The 18,128-nt window shown below is 44.7% G+C and overlaps 1 protein-coding gene across 1 annotated transcript in view; it reads left to right on the forward strand.

Annotated features, from left to right (window-relative positions):
* Nucleotides 1-18,128, forward strand: part of WDR36 (WD repeat domain 36) — a 129,588-nt gene that overhangs the window by 73,351 nt on the left and 38,109 nt on the right. Inside the window, 2 exon segments of the mRNA XM_082269281.1 lie at nucleotides 4,380-4,488; nucleotides 15,625-15,704. Coding sequence (XP_082125407.1) covers nucleotides 4,380-4,488; nucleotides 15,625-15,704 — 189 coding nt within the window.

Consider the following 18,128-nt stretch of genomic DNA (forward strand, 5'->3'; position numbering starts at 1 on the left):
CCTCCGAAACTGTGACAGGTAGTGCAGAGGTGACATGCACAATTTACGCCATTAGAAAACCTGGGAGTGTTGATTGGTTTTCGCGGTCCTGTACACAGCTAGGCTCCCAAAAAGTCTCACACATGGGGCATCCCCATACTCAGGAGAAGTGGCAGAATGTATTTTGGGGTGTAATTCCACATATACCCATGTCATGTGTGAGAATTTTATCTTTTAGTGACAACGTTGTGTAAAAAAAAAAAATAAAAAAAAAAATAGTAATATTCCCAAAACTTGTGGTAAAATATAAAATATTCCATGGACTCACCATGCCTCTTAGCAAACAGCTTGGGTTGTCTACTTTCCAAAATGGGGTCATTTGGGGGGGTTTTGTGGTATCTTGACATTTCAGGGCCTCCTAAACCGTTAGAGGTAGTGAGAAAATGCAATGAAAAATGTACGCCCTTTGAAATTCTGATGGTGGGGATTTGTTTTTGCGGTCCCGTACACAGCTAGGCTCCCAAAAAGTCCCACATATGTGGTATCCCTGTACTCAGGAGAAGCAGCAGAATATATTTTGGGGTGTAATTACACATATACCCATGGCATGTGTGAGCAATATATCATTTCAATGACAACTTTGTGTAAAAAAAAAAAAAAAAAAAAAATTTTTAGTCATTTTTCAAACACCTGTGACAAAAAAATGAAATATTCAATGAGCTCAACATGCCTCTCAGAACATTCCTTAGGATGTCTACTTTCCAAAAAGTGGTAGTTTGGGGGGGTTTTGTACTGCCCTGCCATTTTAGCACTTCATGAAATGAGATAGGCAGTCAAAAATTAAAGCTGCGTAAATTTCTGTATTTACACCATAGTTTGTAGACGCTATAACTTTTGCGCAAACCAATAAAAATACGCTCATTGAATTTTTTTTTGTCAAAGACATGTAGCTAAATATATTTTGGCCAAAAAAAAATACATAAATTGAGTATATTGGATATTTTTTAAAAGACAAAGTTGAAAATGTCATTTTTTTGCAAAATTTTCGCTCTTTTTTTATTAATATCGCAAAAAATAAAAAGCGCAGAGGTGATCAAATACCACCAAAAGAAAGCTCTGTTTGTGGGAAAAAAAGGACGTAAATTTCGTTTGGGTACCACATTGCATGACCGCACAATTGTCAGTTAAAGTCACGCAGTGCCGAGTCGTAAAATACCCCCTGGTCGGAATGGGGGTAAAATCTTCCGGGGCTTAAGTGGTTAAGATTGTAATGTGGATCACCTTAAGGGAAGAAGTAGAAAAGTGGGTGGAAATAAAGAAGCAATGGCTCCCACGGTTGTGTCTGAGTCATTGAGGATAGAGGGAGAGAGCAGCAATCCGGCTCTTGTGCACATCGCTGGATCAACATCAGGCTCAGGTAAGTATAAAAGGGTCCTGCAGACAGGTTTTTTTACCTTAGGGCATTAGGTTAAAAAAAACACCTGACTTTAGAACAACTTTAACAACTGTTTTCTTTAAAGTAGAAGTATGAGCAATTTTTTTTTTTCATTTGATGGATCGAGTAAGGGAGGGTATAACTCCCATCATTTTTTTTTTTTTTTCATCTGTGTGCCATTGGGGATGTTTGGCTTCAATTTTGTCCCATAGCCAAAACAGGAAGTGAGAGGAAATCCCTGCAAATTAAGGGAATCCTTTGCACCCCCCCCCCCCTCCCAGGTCACCATTGGAAGATTTCCCCTCTATTACTTATTTGGGGACAACCCAAAATTTTGATTTTCTGTTCACTTTAAATGATAATGGTAAACAGGACTAATTGGGTATATGGTTTTGGACATCGCCAGTCATGGCTAAAATCAACTACTATAAAATGCAATAAATACGAGCGCCTTTATAGCAGCAAACTCAAAACACTGGTATGTAAATCTGTATATATCAAAAATAGAGTTGCGCTAAAACTAGTGAAGAATAAGTCCCAACAGTCCACATGCAATCAATTGCTCAATATGTGTAGGAAACTGGAGAATCTTGATAGCAATAGTGTGTCAATGCAGCAATACAAGAAGTGGGAGGTACTAATAGGACATCCACCCAGGTGATAAACCGACAAAGACAGAGTGAATTCCCAGCCACCATATACTGCCTCTTACCGGACAAAAGTGGATCTGGAGCAGTGAGTGGTTAAGGACCACTGCAACCTTTCACAGAATCATACAGCTCCCAGCGCTTCCGCTTCAAGATGTTGTACAGTCCTATTCTGACTCCCATAGGTGCTGCATCTCACATGTATTGGGGGATATTAAACAAAAGGGACACTCCCATAGTGCATTATATTTAAACAACCTTTATTTGGGTATACACACAATTATGCACTCACCCATTTGATATATAACAAGCACATATCACAGCAGATAGTAATCAGCCTGAGTCTGTCCCGCAGTGTTCCTTCCGCAAACCAAAAAAGATGGCCGTGCTTAGACTTCCGGGTGTGACGTAAGACGCTCGGCTAGCCCCTCCTGATTAATTTCGTCATTCTAACGTTCTCAAAGGAGGACTTGCCTGTCCCTTTTGTTTAATATCCCCCAATACATGTGAGATGCAGCACCTATGGGAGTCAGAATAGGATTGTACAACATCTTGAAGCGGAAGCGCTGGGAGCTGTATGATTCTGTGAAAGGTTGCAGTGGTCCTTAACCACTCACTGCTCCAGATCCACTTTTGTCCGGTAAGAGGCAGTATATGGTGGCTGGGAATTCACTCTGTCTTTGTCTGTTTATCACCTGGGTGGATGTCCTATTAGTACCTCCCACTTCTTGTATTGCTGCATTGACACACTATTGCTATCAAGATTCTCCAGTTTCCTACGCATATTGAGCAATTGATTGCATGTGGACTGTTGGGACTTATTCTTCACTAGTTTTAGCGCAACTCTTTTTGATAAAATCAACTACTATACACGTAACTGCAGTTCCTTAACTTTTGAAGCATACGCCATAAGTAATACAATTTTTCATTAAAAGGCCAGGCTCTGTTACACTCTTAGATGAATATCAATATTCCTCACCCTGCATTTGTGCATATATAATAATATAAATAAATGTAAAATAATGTTTTAATGTATATAAACTTATGCATAATTGTAATTCATGAACTATTCATCCCATGTAATCAACCACAAAAAGATCAATGTGCATGCGTCACAGTGATTAAAATCTAATAGTGGTAACTCAATAATTATATCTATATTATATCTAATATATGAAATGTAGGCAAATTCCAAAATAGGTGTTGATTAACTTTAGAAATATTGTTCCAAATCGTGCTCCAAACAAATAGTGGTGGATAGAAAAAAATAAAGAATACCACAAAAAAAGCCAGTCCTAAAAAAACGTGAAATAACAAAGTCCATATATCCATATCCATGTAAAATCTGTGCTGCTTCCAAATAAAAAGTGCTCCACCACTTGCAAAAATGAATGTGTGATGCACTCATCAGAGCCCCCAAGGACCAGCAGACTTTACAATGACCAATGAACTATAATCTTGTAGATGACCACTTCTTCCTCTCAGATGTAAAAAGTCAGTGTGTATGGAAGACAAATGGCTTACTGATATGCAACAACGTTTCTTAAAAAACAATATTCTATAACAAAACTGCAGCAGTTGCCCTTACATACATTAAAAAGTGCCCTGACCGACACCAGCTCTGTATACAAATATTTGCCATATAGTCACCATGGGGTATGACAGGAACTCAATCTCCTCCGCTCAGTCTGCGTGTGTTCCAGCGTTCCCGGAAATGAAGTCAATGGTTAGTATTTTTTTTTTTTTTTGTATTCACCACTATTTGTTTGGAGCACGACTTGGAATGATATTTATATTGTTCGACACCTATATGTTGAAATTTATTTGCCTACATTTAATATATTCAATATAATTGAGTTACCACCATTAGATATTTTAATCACTGTGAAGAATGCCCAATAATCTATTTGTGGTTGGTTACATGGGATGAATAGTTCATGAATGGAATTACAATTGTGCATAGGTTTATATACACTAAAACATTATTTCACATTTATTTATATTATTATATATGTTCTGATGCAGGGTGAGGAATATTGATATTCATCTAAGAGTGTAACAACGCCTTCCTTTTAATGAAACAAAAGGACAAATAGGGCGAATCTCTCTAATGGAGGCACAGACAGCAATAAAAACGTAATAGGTGTTCTAATCCCTCTCTACTCTATCCAAAACCAAAAAAAGTTTTGCCTTTAGATATACTTTAATGACACTTCAAAGTGCAAAAAATACTAGATATAGTTTTAAAGGTATTTGGAAAAGCAATTATCACCATTGTTGTAACATGTTCTATAATTTTGTGTTCTTAATTTTCCCAGTGGAATGTTGGCAATTTCTCTGGATGACTTCAGCATTAATGTTTTAGACATTGAAACACGGAAACTTGTAAGACGGTTCCCTGGACACAATGGGAAGATAAATGACATGGTAAGAATTTCATGCCACCCACTCGATTCAATGTAAAATTAAATCTATGAAATAGTCGATATCTTAATGGTTTACTTTAGAATATTAGAAATGGGGGGGGGTAGTAAAGTTTAACACTTTTTTTTTTTACCTAAACCGTTAAATTTCTCTTACGTCCTCCGACAGTCGCCGCCTCCTCTAAGTCCTCACTGATGGGTATTGTCGTCTGCTCCGCAGGAGTAGTTAGGCATATAGACTTAGTTAAAAACAAAAGGCATTTGCATGTATACACCCCTGGGGGCTGTCCCATCTGGCCAATACCCCCCTGCAGTGACCACTCCCAACTCAGTTTTAATTTGCCTAGCATCAGGAGTAGTTAGGCTTTCCCTGTGCTGGGGCTTCGGTCTCAGCCTATCTTATTTTTTATTTGATTTTCTTGAAAAATTTCAGTTTTTTCTTTCTTTACTAGCTGTTTATTTTGTCAGCTTTAGTTTTTAGTCAACTCTTCGGACGAAGATGGACATGCGGTGCTGGGATTTGGACTGGCCGCCCTGGTTCTCCAGGGCACGGAGGGTCAGATGGACCCCCAGCCCGCCATCGAGCGTTCAGCTATGGTTCGCCCTGGCACTATGAGCGACCCATCCCTGTTCGCAGCAGGGATGCAGCTGTGAGGTGGCTACCTCACTGGACGCATCTGCGTATCAGCAGTGCAATGTCCCTGGCAAACGGCATTCCCTGTCAGATGAGGACAGAGGCTTTCCGTTCTGTGAGGCTCCCCACGCCATCGGGTACAGGTAAGTACTTCTGTGTGGGACCTCTGTGTGGGGTGGCAGTCCTGGTTGCTGTGTGTTCCCCATGTCTGTACCTTGTGTGACTCCCTGCGGGGATCTCTTGTACATGCGCTGCGGCGCTGTGTGTGTTTGGGGGTCCCCTTCCCTGGGTCACTTCGGTGTTTGGGGGTGCAGACTGTGTATGGACCGCGGCGGGGTGACACACATTTTTTATTACACTGGGCAGGCATGTGAGCTTCTCTGTGGGCTATACAACATGCTGATTTGGCGCCATAGGCCGCCATTTTTGCGGTGACCGAGCGCTCGGTTCGGCCGCATGTCGGCAGCCATTTTGGTGGAGTCTCCCATACGTTTCTATGGGGCAGCCATTTTCCCTGGGTCATGCAGCAGATTAGTTCAGCCTACTTTTGCAGCACTTCCTCTTTCCTCTGACGCAGGACAGTGGTGGCAACACTCTGCGGGGCTCTGCAGGTTATTGCTCTCAATATATCTCTGTACTGTCGCTTCTGACTCAGTTTTGTCTCCTTTCCTGTTTGGGGGTCTTTTGGTCTGTATAGCTGGAGCGGTGGGCTGCGCACTCGCAGCGCTCTTAAGGGGACAGCACCTAATTCTTGCACTGTCCTTTTTTTTCTCACTTGAGCATGGATTCTCAGGATAGCAATTTTCCACCAGCCTTGGTGTGGGCCCCCAGTTCTCCTGTGGCCCCTCTGAGACCTGATTTGGCCGCTGTAGTGGCGACTTTGGTGTCCAATAGGGAAATGCTGATGGCTGAACGTGCTGCTCGTAAGAGACCCAGATTGTCCCTCTCCTCTGATTCAGATGGTGATATGTCTGCTGCTGCTGCGAGCGTGCCCTTTTCAGGGTCCCGCTCATACTTGGACCACTTGGGGTCTGAGGGGGAGGCTGTGATGGAAGGGGTTGATGCCCCCTCCCCGGGGTCGCCTGCAGAACGGGAGACCATGGATGATTTGATTGTGTCTGTTAAGGACACCTTACATTTAGATGATGAGCCCTGTCCTCCGGGCGTTGTGTCCCTGTTTGGGACGCACAGGACCCGCAAGTCTGCGCAGGTTTTTCCCTGCCCGGAAGAATTCCATGACACTGTTAATGCACAGTGGCGCACGTTAAAACGTCCATTCCTGGTACCTAGTCGGTTTGGGTTGCTTTATCCTTTTGATCCGGCTACGGAATCATGATGGTGTGTGCCTCCACAGGTGGATCACGCTGTGGCCGTGCTGAACAAGGCTACCTTAGTTCCTACTGAGGATGCCCCGGTTTTCCGGGGTCCCACGGACCGGCGGTTGGAGTCCCTATCTCGCCATTCCTATACTGTGGCGGGTTCGTTGCTCAAACCCGTTTTCGCGTCCGTTCTGGTGGCTCAGGCGGCTGCTGATTGGACTAAGATGCTTAAGCGCAATCTTGTGTCTGCTGGTGTTGCACCTGCCCGGCTGAAACTGGTGCATCAAATCCACCGAGGAGTGATGTACTTGTGTGATGCAGCCTTGGCCGAGGCCCCCTTAGTGGCTCGCCTCTCTAGTGTCGCGGTGCTTCAACGGCGACTGTTATGGCTGAAGGGCTGGTCGGCCGACCAGGCCTCAAGGGAAACGGTTGCTGATTTTTCCCTAAGCTGGCTCTCGCCTTTTTGGCGAGGCTTTGGACACCCTGGTTTCAGGCGTCACGGGGGGCATGAGCTCTATGCTGCCCCAGAACCCGAAGACCAAGTCTTTTCGAGGCAGGCGGGGGTTCTGCGTCTGGTTCTAATCGGAAGTCCTTTCGGGCCCATCCCAAGGGCAAGACCTTCCAGGCCCAGGGCGCCCAGAAGAAGCCCTGGGCAGGTGAGCATGGGATCGCGTGCCAGTCAGGACCTTGTGCGCGGTCTGTTCTTCACGGTACAGACGCTCCAGGAGTTCGGATGGGCCATTAATGTTCAAAATTCAACATTGTCTCCGCCGCTTCGCCTTCCCTAGCGGGAAATGGTTCTGAACTCTGCTCAGGCAAAGGTTTTCTTGCCGGAGGACAAGCTCCGGACTTTGCGGGACGAACTCGGGTCCCTCAGGGACAATCCGTCCTCGTCACTCAGGACCTGCATGCGGGGCCTGGGGTTGATGGTGTCTGCCTTCAAGGCGATTCCCTTTGCCCAGTTCCACACGCGGGCTCTCCAGTCGGAGATCCTGGCCAGGTGGGACAGACTTCCTCAGTCCTTGGATCTGGGTGTCTCCCTGAGTCGCCAGATCAGATTGGCTCTTCTATGGTGGAACCAGTCCCCGTCGGTGGTGGAAGGCAAGTCCTTCCGTCCGTTGATGTGGACAGTGGTTACCACGGATGCCAGCCTGTTGGGCTGGGGTGGAGTCCTGGGCAACCTGTCTGCCCAGGGCACTTGGTGGGAGGAGGAGTCCTCCCTCCCGATGAATGTGCTGGAGCTACGAGCGATAAAACTCTGTCTCTTCCAGTGGTCGGACCGTCTCCGGGGCCTTCCTGTCCGCATACAGATGGACAATGCTACTGCGGTGGCTTACATCAACCACCAAGGGGGCACCAGGAGTGCTCGGGCGGCCCGGGAGGTGACCGACATTCTGTCTTGGGCCGAGATTCATGTCCCGGCAATCTCAGCGGTTCACATTCCGGGTGTGGAAAATTGGCAGGCCGACTATCTGAGTCGCCAGACCATGGACCAGGGGGAATGGTCCTTACACCCGGAGGTCTTCCAAATGCTGTGTGCGAGGTGGGGATCCCCGGACGTGGATCTGTTCGCATCTCGGCTAAATCAAAAGGTGGAAAGGTTCGTGGCAAGAACGCGCGATCCGTTGGCGGACGCCTCGGATGCGTTAGTGTCCCCTTGGCATCAGTATCGTCTGATGTATGCCTTTCCTCCAATTTAGTTGCTGTCTAGGTTCCTCCGTAGGCTAGCCTCGGAACCGCACCTGGTGATTCTGGTAGCGCCGGATTGGCCTCGCCGGTCCTGGTACACCGACGTTGTTCACCTGGCAGTGGCGCCTCCGTGGCGACTGCCAATGCGGGAAGATCTTCTGTCTCAAGGACCGATCTTCCATCCTGCTTTACAGTCGCTGGCTTTAACGGCCTGGTTGCTGAGACCCAGGTCCTGAGGGACAAGGGTCTCTCCCCTGAGGTTATCCGTACTCTAATCAAGGCTAGGAAATCCTCCTCTGGTAAAATCTATTACCGTACCTGGAAAACTTATTTCGCCTGTTGTGAGTCCAGGGGGTTTTCCCCTCGCTCGTACTCTGTGTCAAGAGTGTTGGCTTTCCTCCAGTCTGGAGTGGATCAGCGCTTGGCGCTGGCCACGATAAGGGTCAGGTGTCTGCTCTGGCTATCCTTTTCCAACGCCCTGTGGCATCTAATTCCTTGATTCGCACCTTCATTCAAGGCTGCGACTTGGTCGTCGGTGCACACTTTCTCAAAATTCTACAAGGTAGATGTTCTGGCATTGGCTGATGCTTCCTTTGGCCGCAAAGTTCTCAGTGCGGCAGTGCCATGAAGGACCCTTGTTTTTTTTATGGATCCCTGGCTGTTGGTATTTGCTTTCCTGGGCTGTTGCTCCTGTTGAGCATTGTTTTTTTCTGTTGCCCAGGAGGTTCTCTTACAGTGCATGTAAGATTCCTTTCTCTGATGTGGGTACTGTGTTGCTTTGTTCTACGGTTGCGTCTTCCACCCCTCATGTCTATACTGCTTTGGGACATCCCATCAGTGAGGACTTAGAGGAGGCGGTGACTGTCGGAGGACGTAAGAGAAAACTGAATTTTTGTAAAATCTTACCTGTAAAATTCCTTTCTCTGAGTCCTCCGACAGTCGCCGCCCCCGCCCCTCTATGGGGTTCTTGTTACTTACTGCTATGCTACCAAACTGAGTTGGGAGTGGTCACTGCAGGGGGGTATTGGCCAGATGGGACAGCCCCCAGGGGTGTATACATGCAAATGCCTTTTTGTTTTTAACTAAGTCTATATGCCTAGCTACTCCTGCGGATCAGATGACAATACCCATCAGTGAGGACTTAGAGGAGGCGGCGACTGTCGGAAGACTCAGAGAAAGGAATTTTACAGGTAAGATTTTACAAAAATTCAGTTTTTATCTTAACCCACATTCAAAAAAAAAAATTATACCTTTTAGATAGGAAGGAAGTTTAGCTGGCAATAGCCTTTGTCCTGTGCCTTTTTAACCACTTCAATACAGTTCCCTTTCACTTTCCCTTTCACCCCCTTCCTGCCCAGGCCAATTTTCATCTTTCAGCGCTGTCACACTTTGAATGACAATTGTGCGGTCATGCTACGCTGTACCTATATGATTGGACACAGCCGATCACATGGGTAAAGAGCCACGTCATTGGCTCTTTACCAAGATCTGGGTTGCGCCGTGTCCTAGCAACACGGTGCTGCCACGATCGCTGCACTGCGCATGAGAGAGGCTGTTCCAGAACGAAAGCCGCACCGTTCCTGCCGTCATTTGACAGTGGGCGGGCGATAAGTAGTTAATTACCTGAAAAATCATTTGTAAAATGTCTTGATCCACACTTTTGCTGACCGTTCCACTGCAGCAGGTGAACCCAGGAGCTTTTACTCTTTACCTTCTAAAGACACCGACTTCTGTAATCTGGAATGCAGTGACCCGGTAGTTATGAAGTTTACATCATCGGAGTCTCCTTTAGCTCTTAGTTAAACAGTGGTATATTGCCACTGTTGATCTGACAATGACCCACCTTAACAGGAAGCCTAAGACCAACCAGGCCCTAGAGAAAAAGACCAGCCAGTCTACCTGGGAAAGCCATAAGCCTTTACCCCCATGACTCCCTAGGATCAGGGAACAGGATCTCTTCAGGACCTGTTTTTCAAGGGGTTGACCCAATTTCTTGTTGACCACATAAACTTGTCCTTATGCCTTAATTTTCTGCATTAAAATTTGATTGTTCCACCTGTTTTTGATGGGTTCTAATTGATCAACTTTTCAGTGCTTCAGGTTTGACGTTGGCCTCTGTTTGAAATCATTCCCCTCTGGTTCTTTTCTGTCTTGGTCTTAAGAAAAATATTCATTCTCTGTGCTCTCCTTCTGTTCATGTTGGCAGGTCCCCCCACAGATAAAGCACAGCCTTATCTGTTTTTAGCTTTGAGTGTTGGTCCTTCAGGCAGGCCATACACACTATAAGATTTTCTGAAGACTTTTTCCTTTAGACTTACCAAAACCATATAATATGAGGTCAAACCTAAACACTTTCAATTTGTATGCATTTAGGCCGGCCCCTGCACTACATAGAAAAGGTAAATCTGAAGGAAATCTAACCACAAAAGTTGGATAGTGTGTATCCAGCTTTAAGCCCCGTACACACGATCAGATTATCGAACGATCTGTCGTCCATTTTTTGTGGCATGCTAGTCTGATGTGGTAAGTGAAGAGGTTATTTTCATACGAATTTTCCCGTATGACAGAATTCTACTTCAGAAGTGATGTCATGTGTTGGATTGTTTTGTATGTATTCTTTCGTCTCTGAGCATGCCTAGTCTTGCTCTTAAGATTTTTTTCCGTCAAACTCTACTAATGAGACGAAAATTGGACGTTGTGTTGACGGAGGATAAAAATTTTTTAGCCTGCACATCAGGATTTATTCGGCCGAAAAGTCTGAGTCGGCTGTCGAAAGCACCATACTAACAATCCGAAAATCGGTTAATTGAGGGAAACGGGTCCTACCCCTCATGTTTGGTAGTGCATGAGAATAGATGAGGGGTTTTCCAAGGGATAGCCCCCAGTTTTTGTTTTGCAAACATCCAATCCCCCTATAGGCTGCAGTATAACCTGCCAGTATCCAAATTCTTGTGTCCCCAAATTGACTCCAAGAGATGGCTTTTACAGTGAGTACAAAAATCCTATTTTATACGGCATATGCAAATATTTTAGGCACTTGTGAAAAAATGTTGTAATATTATTAATATAAACTTGGTGGGAATGTTGTTCTGAACATCTAAGGAACTAACTACTGTTCTCTCTCATCATGTGATCTCATCTAGGATCATTAATGTTAAAGTAACTATAGGCAAAACTTTATTTTGGATAGAGTAATGGAGGGTTATAAACCCTGTCAGATTTTTTTTTTTTTTTTTCGCCATCTGTGCCCCATTGCAGAGATTTTCCTTAATTTCTTGTCCCACAGCCAAACAGGAAGTGAGAGAGAATTCCTGAAAGTTAAGGGAATCGTCAGGTCACCAGAACTAGTGTTCCCATTAGAAGATTTTCCTATTTTACCTTTCTTGGGGCCAACCCAAAATGTGGGACTTTCTTTTATTTTCACTTTTAATCATGGTAAACAGAACAAATAGTGAGGGTGAAGCTCCTTAACAGGGGCACTGACAAATGTTCTAATCCACCTCTACTCTGTCCAAAACGAAAAAAAAAAAAAAAAAGTTTTGCCTTTAGTTCTACTATAAGGTCATAGTTCTGTGGGTGTATGATCTCTCCCAGAATTCCCTGTTTTTTTTTTTTTTTTTTTTTTTTACTATAGATAGTTTTTTGACTTTTATGTTTGAGGTCATTGTCCTGTTGCAAAATTAATTTGGGACTGATCGGACTCCCTGGTGATATTGCATGATAGAGAAGTATAAAACAAATAGAAAGTGCACCAGTATTGTGTTATACCTTCAATAAAACTTTATTAAATGACAATATCTAGTGCACACAAACAATCTTGATCACACAGTTTATTGCTTAAAACCATCTTGAATGAGACCATCCTGAACATCTGTTATCTGGAGATCCTGCAGTGCCAATCCTGCTAAACATCACATAACCCTCCCCAATTTTATCTCTTACTCATATGCTCCAGACTCACAGCTAATGTCCATAGTAAAACGTATGTGTAGACAAGTACTCCACATACAAGGGGGCAAAGCTAATAAAGAACTAATACACAATTACATATATATTAAAGCGGTAGTATCCCGCTTTTTGACACTTTTACCTACAGGTAAGCCTATAATAAGGCTTACCTGTAGGTACAAATAATATCTCCTAAACCGGCATGGTTTAGGAGATATTTACAGTGCATGCAGCCGCTCTCGCGAGCGGCGCATGCGCTCTGAAGGTCCGGGGGGACCTTCAATTAATTTGCCGGGAGCTTGCCGGAAAATCACTCCTGCGCGCATGCGCGGGAGTGACATCATCACGGCTCCGGCCAATCATCGCGCCGGAGCCGTCTCTTCCGGCCAATCACCGCGCCGGAGCCGCCGAACCCGGAAGAGACGGCGAGGGATCATGGCAGCGCCCGCAGCGATGTCCGGGGGTCTGTGTCGGGGCTTCGTTCTAAGGCAAGTTACACATAATGGGCTAGTATGCAATGCATACTAGCCCATTATGCCTTTGTCTTGCAGGTTTTTTTTTTTCCAAGGGTTTACAACCGCTTTAAAGGGTAATTCAAGTGAAAAATGAAAATTTTCCTATTAATAGCATGTCTCCCTTTATCTGAATTTGATAAGCTGTCTTTCACTTCCTGAAAAGGTTGTCGGTCCTTCTTAAGCCCCGTACACACGTTCAGATAATCGGATGGTTTTTGTCGTACGATTCGGGAAAAGCTTCCTGGTTGCTTAGCTACGTATCAGATGGTGCAAAACAAAAACAATGGCAGCCAGGCTTTTTCCGTGCTATTTTAGTGTTTCTGATCATGCACGGTCTTTGTTGATCGATTTTTAGCAGACGCATGGTGTACCGATGAAACCATTGTCATTCGCGGGACTATCGTTCGACAGAAGTTTTCCTGTTTGTCCCTTCGGATTTTTTTGGACCAATTGTAGTGAGCGGCTGTCGAAACCTGTGTACTAACGATCAGATTATCATGCGATCAGGTCGAAAGCGAGTTTTATCGTACGATTATCGGAACGTGCGTACGGGGCATTAGACAGGCATGCCTAGTCCTGCCCAGCCCCACCCCCAACATGATCTCCTCTTGTCTCCATAGCCTTGTTTTTGCTAGCAACTTCTCCTAAGAGAGAGAGGGCAAACATTAAAAGTATGTTATGTTCTCTCCCCATGGTTCCAGCAGCACACACACACACAGTGTTAGAAACTGTAAAATGGATTACAGTGCAGCATGCTGCAGATTTTCTATAGTGTAGAACCACATGGTTTTCTGCTTATATTGTGTGAAATGCACATTAAAAAGAGCAATCATTTGTCATTTTTTGCTTACTTTGCAATACACACGCATGACCATTTTGGATCATGTTATTTTTTCAGCTTACTGTGTATTAAACATGTACTAAAAGGAATCGTGAGGGGTTTTAGGCTTATTAATGGGGAGTTCTCTGCTTGTCATGCGTTGCAATAACACTACAGTGTTGGATTATGTGAAGTTCTCTGCTGGTCATGCATTGCACTTGCACTACAATGTTGGATTATGGGGAGTTCTTTGCTTGTCATGCGTTGCAATAACACTACAATGTTGGTTAATAGGGAGTTCTCTGCATGTCATGCGTTCTCTGCTTGTGATGTGTTACACTCACACTACAAGGCAGAATCATGTGGCGTTAATGTATAGTGACCATTGTGAGCTGAGACCCCAGAGTACTTCCAAATACACTTACCGTTCTCTTCACCTATGGTAGTCTTGATTCACTGCCCCGTAGCTCCCACCCCCCGTTCTGTGTGAATGCCTCTTTTTTTCTCTCATAAATTAAGATGTACAATGCATTCTTATTTATGAGAGAACACTGGGCAGGAACCTATGATCTGCTCCTCCAATGCTGTATATGCCCACTGGCTACACAGAAACAGTGCCCCTCCCTGGAAGTGATGTAACTAGCTTTCAGTAACCACACCCACTTGCTGCTCTTATACTCAGAAGGAAGAGGAATTGAAGTCATGTGACAGGCACTGGATACTGCAAAATAAAGGTAGAAAAACTGTGATTTCTTCATTCTGAGAGATAAGACTGAACTCTGCTTACATTAATGATTGCAGGGGAGAATTGAAATATTAGGCTTTACTTCCATTTTAACTTATATATAATGAATAAATTAATAGTCAAGTTCTACTGGAAAGGATTGTTCCAAATATGAAATTGTTCCTATTATTGCATACAATTCGCATAGCTCAGGGGCAAACCTGGCACTCATTGCTGTTTTTCTTATCTGTATATAAAAATCATGTAAATGCAATACTTTTCAAAATGAAAGAGGCCTGTTTGTAGTGTACAACGGTATTTTTGGGTAAAAAATGTTACATTGCCTGCAGGCCAAATTCAGGTCTTATAGAAGCACATAACAATGACGCGTTCAGTAATACCCATTTTTAGCCTGATTTCCATCCATACTGTGCCAAAAAATCAATCATGTGGTCAGAATCTCTATCAGAAGAGTGCAATCACTTTGTGAGCAATGCTAATCTTTATAAGATATTGGAAATTGTTCCATATTTGTAACATTTTGGCCCCTTACAGTTCACTTTAGGTATAATAAGAGAAATACACTGAGGTTTTTTTCAGTCTCCATATATTTTGCAGAAAGACACAGAAGATAAGAAAATAATCTGGAGGTTCTTAAACTATTTGGCATTGAATTTATAGATCTGGTCATAGACACAAATTGGTATGACAGGCTGAGGCACCTGAGGGATCCTATGATACGGGTTGTTTACCTTCATGCATAGAATATTTGGCTGTAAAACATTTTTAGGCTTTATAATCACTTTAAATAAATTAGGGTTTAGTATAATTTTAAGATAACAAAGTAATACATACACTTGTGTTTTTTTTGACAAGCAAGGCTTTCTTTTTTTGCTGTGCTGTCTTGCAAAAATTACTTTTTTTGTTATAAAGTCAATTCATTGTTCAACTTGGGTACAACCAGCCTGTTGTGTTTTTTTTTTTTTTTTTTTACATTCAATTACTGCTGGTGGCCAAGTCCGCTAGCAGTAGTCATGTTGTGCCCGCTGTGAAGGCTCCCCGCGCCCCCCTGCCAGAAGAACACAATAGTGATGCGGGAAGCATTCCCAGGCAGTTTTCTTTCAAGAAACAAAATGAAGTCATCTATGGTCTGCTTAACTGGTTAAGCACATGCTGTTGTAATCCAGCCAACTCCTTGTACTGTATGGGTGCATATTATCCAGCTCTTTTAAAACCTTTTCTTGCCAGTTCTTATCACTATGTCTGTCTGCTGTTTGGACTGCTCGTGCGCATCACCACACTTTTGTCTCTTATCTTTAACTCTCTTCTTTCTGTAAGTCTGATTATGTATCTTTTTACCAATACCAACAACTTTATTAGCAAGCCCTCTTAACACAAGCCTGACTTCAACTAATCCCTTGGCAACTAGACACCTAACAGGAAGTAAAATAAATACATTTTTATACTTTGTAATGTGTTTTTCATTTGCAGACTTATAGCCCAGATGGCCGATGGCTACTGACTGCATCTATGGACTGTACAATCAAAGTCTGGGACTTTCCATCTGGATGGTAAGATTTTGGGCTGTTACAAAGTAACGGATGCTAGTACATTTTAGGACAGCAGGATCTTCAAAACAGCAGACTCTGGTTCTGTAATGTCTTGCATCATACATGCATACCTACAGGCTATTTATATCTTTACTTGCGTTTTCGATAGAACCTAGACTAGGTGTGTAGTTTCCTTTACTCATTTTTTATCCACTTATTTGGCTGTATTAGCTGCAGCCACCTCCATTGATGTAACTCTGCATTAAGAAATAATTCCCAAATCACTTTCGAATGGCACAGTTTTACTTCTCTGGAAAATGAGTTTTGTCAGGACGTAAGCTAGCTTCAGGTTTTTTTTATTTCTCACATCAATTATTATAATGTTCATTAAGCGTTAAGAGTGGGTGCACAATGGAATTTGAGTTTACAATGGAAACCTAAAAAGGAGTCCTTTCAGTTAACTGGAGCCCCCTGCTGGAACCCAGCTTGCTTATGTCGTCTTTTTTTCTTTTTTTGCAATACTGCACTGCGTTACTTTAACTGACAATTGCGTGGTTGTGCGACCCTGTTCCCAAATAAAATAGAGGTTTCTTTTGGTGGTATTTTATCACCTCTGGGGTTTTTATTTTTGTGCTATGAACAAAAAAAAAAGGCAGACGTTTTTGAAAAAAAATCAAACAGTATTTTCGCTTTCTTTCATTGACGGACACAGCTCCTGATCTTCATAACCATTGGGTTATACTACCCTACAGGAGTAGGACACAAGGCAGAAAAAGAATGTGGCTACACCTATGGGCAGTCCCAGGGGGTATACCTAGTCAAGAGTAAGGACCTCTAGTTCCTTGCTGGGATCTCTGGTCCTGGCTCTTTTTTCTTTTTAGATAGAAATTTTTCTCCTATTTTTTTCTATGAGATCTACAATCAACTGCTGGACTGGGCAACTGGCTAGATAATCTATATCCATTAGTCAACCCCAGTCCGGCTAGCGCGCGCACACAGACCTTAGCTCCCCGCTAGGTCGGCCGCGACATAGCCCCACCGGACTGGGGCGGGCCTGGCCGGTCGTATGCGACCTCGCAAGGTCGCATACGACCGGGTCTCGGCCCAAGTCGAAGCGTTCCTCCTGGCCCCCCATTTCAATGGAGAGGGTGCTGTCTGGAGCGGTGCCCACCCAGTTCCTGGTATGGTGAGTAGCTGTCCCCCTCTGGAGAGTTTTGGGTTGGACATGGACCCCCCTTTCATCTGTACCCCATCCTACCCCCTCCTGGGGTGGGGACAGGGCACTATATGGGCGATTGGGGCTGGGGGGGTTCGTCGCAGGCAACCGAATGATCGGCTGTGCGGTGGGGGGGTTGTACCTGGTGGAGGCTCCTGCTGGGGTCTGTCCTTGAGGCCTAGGGATCCCTCCTGAGTCCCTGGATGCCTTGTGGTGCCAAGCGGCGCTGCCATTTTTGTTGTAGTCTGTGTGTTTCTATGCACGGCGGCCATGTTTGTGTAGTCCGGCGGCCATTTTGCTGTGGTTTGCCATTGAAAATAGTGCCAGCCATGACAGGGCTCACATAGCCCTTTGTGCAGCAATTTCGGCTGTGTGAGCCCCTCCTCATCCCCTGGTGCTGACTCCTGGATCTTCTTACTTCCTGATCGCCGCGCATGCAGTGCAGATTATCCTGGTGGCTGCAGGTACCTGTTTCTGCTGGGTGGTGAGTCTGCTGGGGTTCTTTCCCTCTCTCTTTCTCTACTGAGGATCGCTTGGTGCTTTGTGACTGGCTACCGGGTGGTGCTGCCAGCACGGTGGGGGTTTCTCGTTCAGTATTTTACACCTTTTTTGTGGGGTACCCCTGGTGACTCATGGAGTCTTTGGAGCATATCTCCCCACCTGATCACCTCTCTGAGGCTGCGGGGCCCTCCGGGTCCTAACCATTGATGCTCTGAGGGCTGTCCTGGAGTCCTTTGTGTCCCAGGTGGAGGTGGCTTTTGGGTGACAGGCTAGCAAAAAGCGACCCCTGCCTCATCTGTCTCATCGGATCCTGAATCTGATTTGGCAGGCACAGACGTGGGTCGCCCTGCAACCACGCGCCCAGAATCCTCTGATAGTGAGGAGGATTCCTCCACATCTGCAACCGCGCACGAAAAGGCACTGGTGGATGCACTGATTGTATCTGCGTGAGACCTTAAAGATGGAGAACGCAGCTGCGATGGAGACGCAGGTTTCCTTTGGCAGTCCCAAGCCATCCTCAGCGGCAAAGGTGTTTCCTTTCCCCGCCTATTTTGACAACATTTTTGCTAAAGAGTGGGGACGATCAAAGCATCCCCTTGGGGTCTCTAAGCGATTTTCTAGGCGTTACACCTATGAGGAGTCTCTTATTAGGAAGTGGACTGTTACACCGGTGGTGGACCCTCCGGTTTCCAGATTGAACAAGGCAACCATGATTCCGATTGAAGAGT

The sequence above is a fragment of the Pelophylax lessonae genome (genome assembly GCF_965119305.1).
Source record: "Pelophylax lessonae genome assembly, chromosome: 1".
NCBI classification, from domain to species: domain Eukaryota; kingdom Metazoa; phylum Chordata; class Amphibia; order Anura; family Ranidae; genus Pelophylax; species Pelophylax lessonae.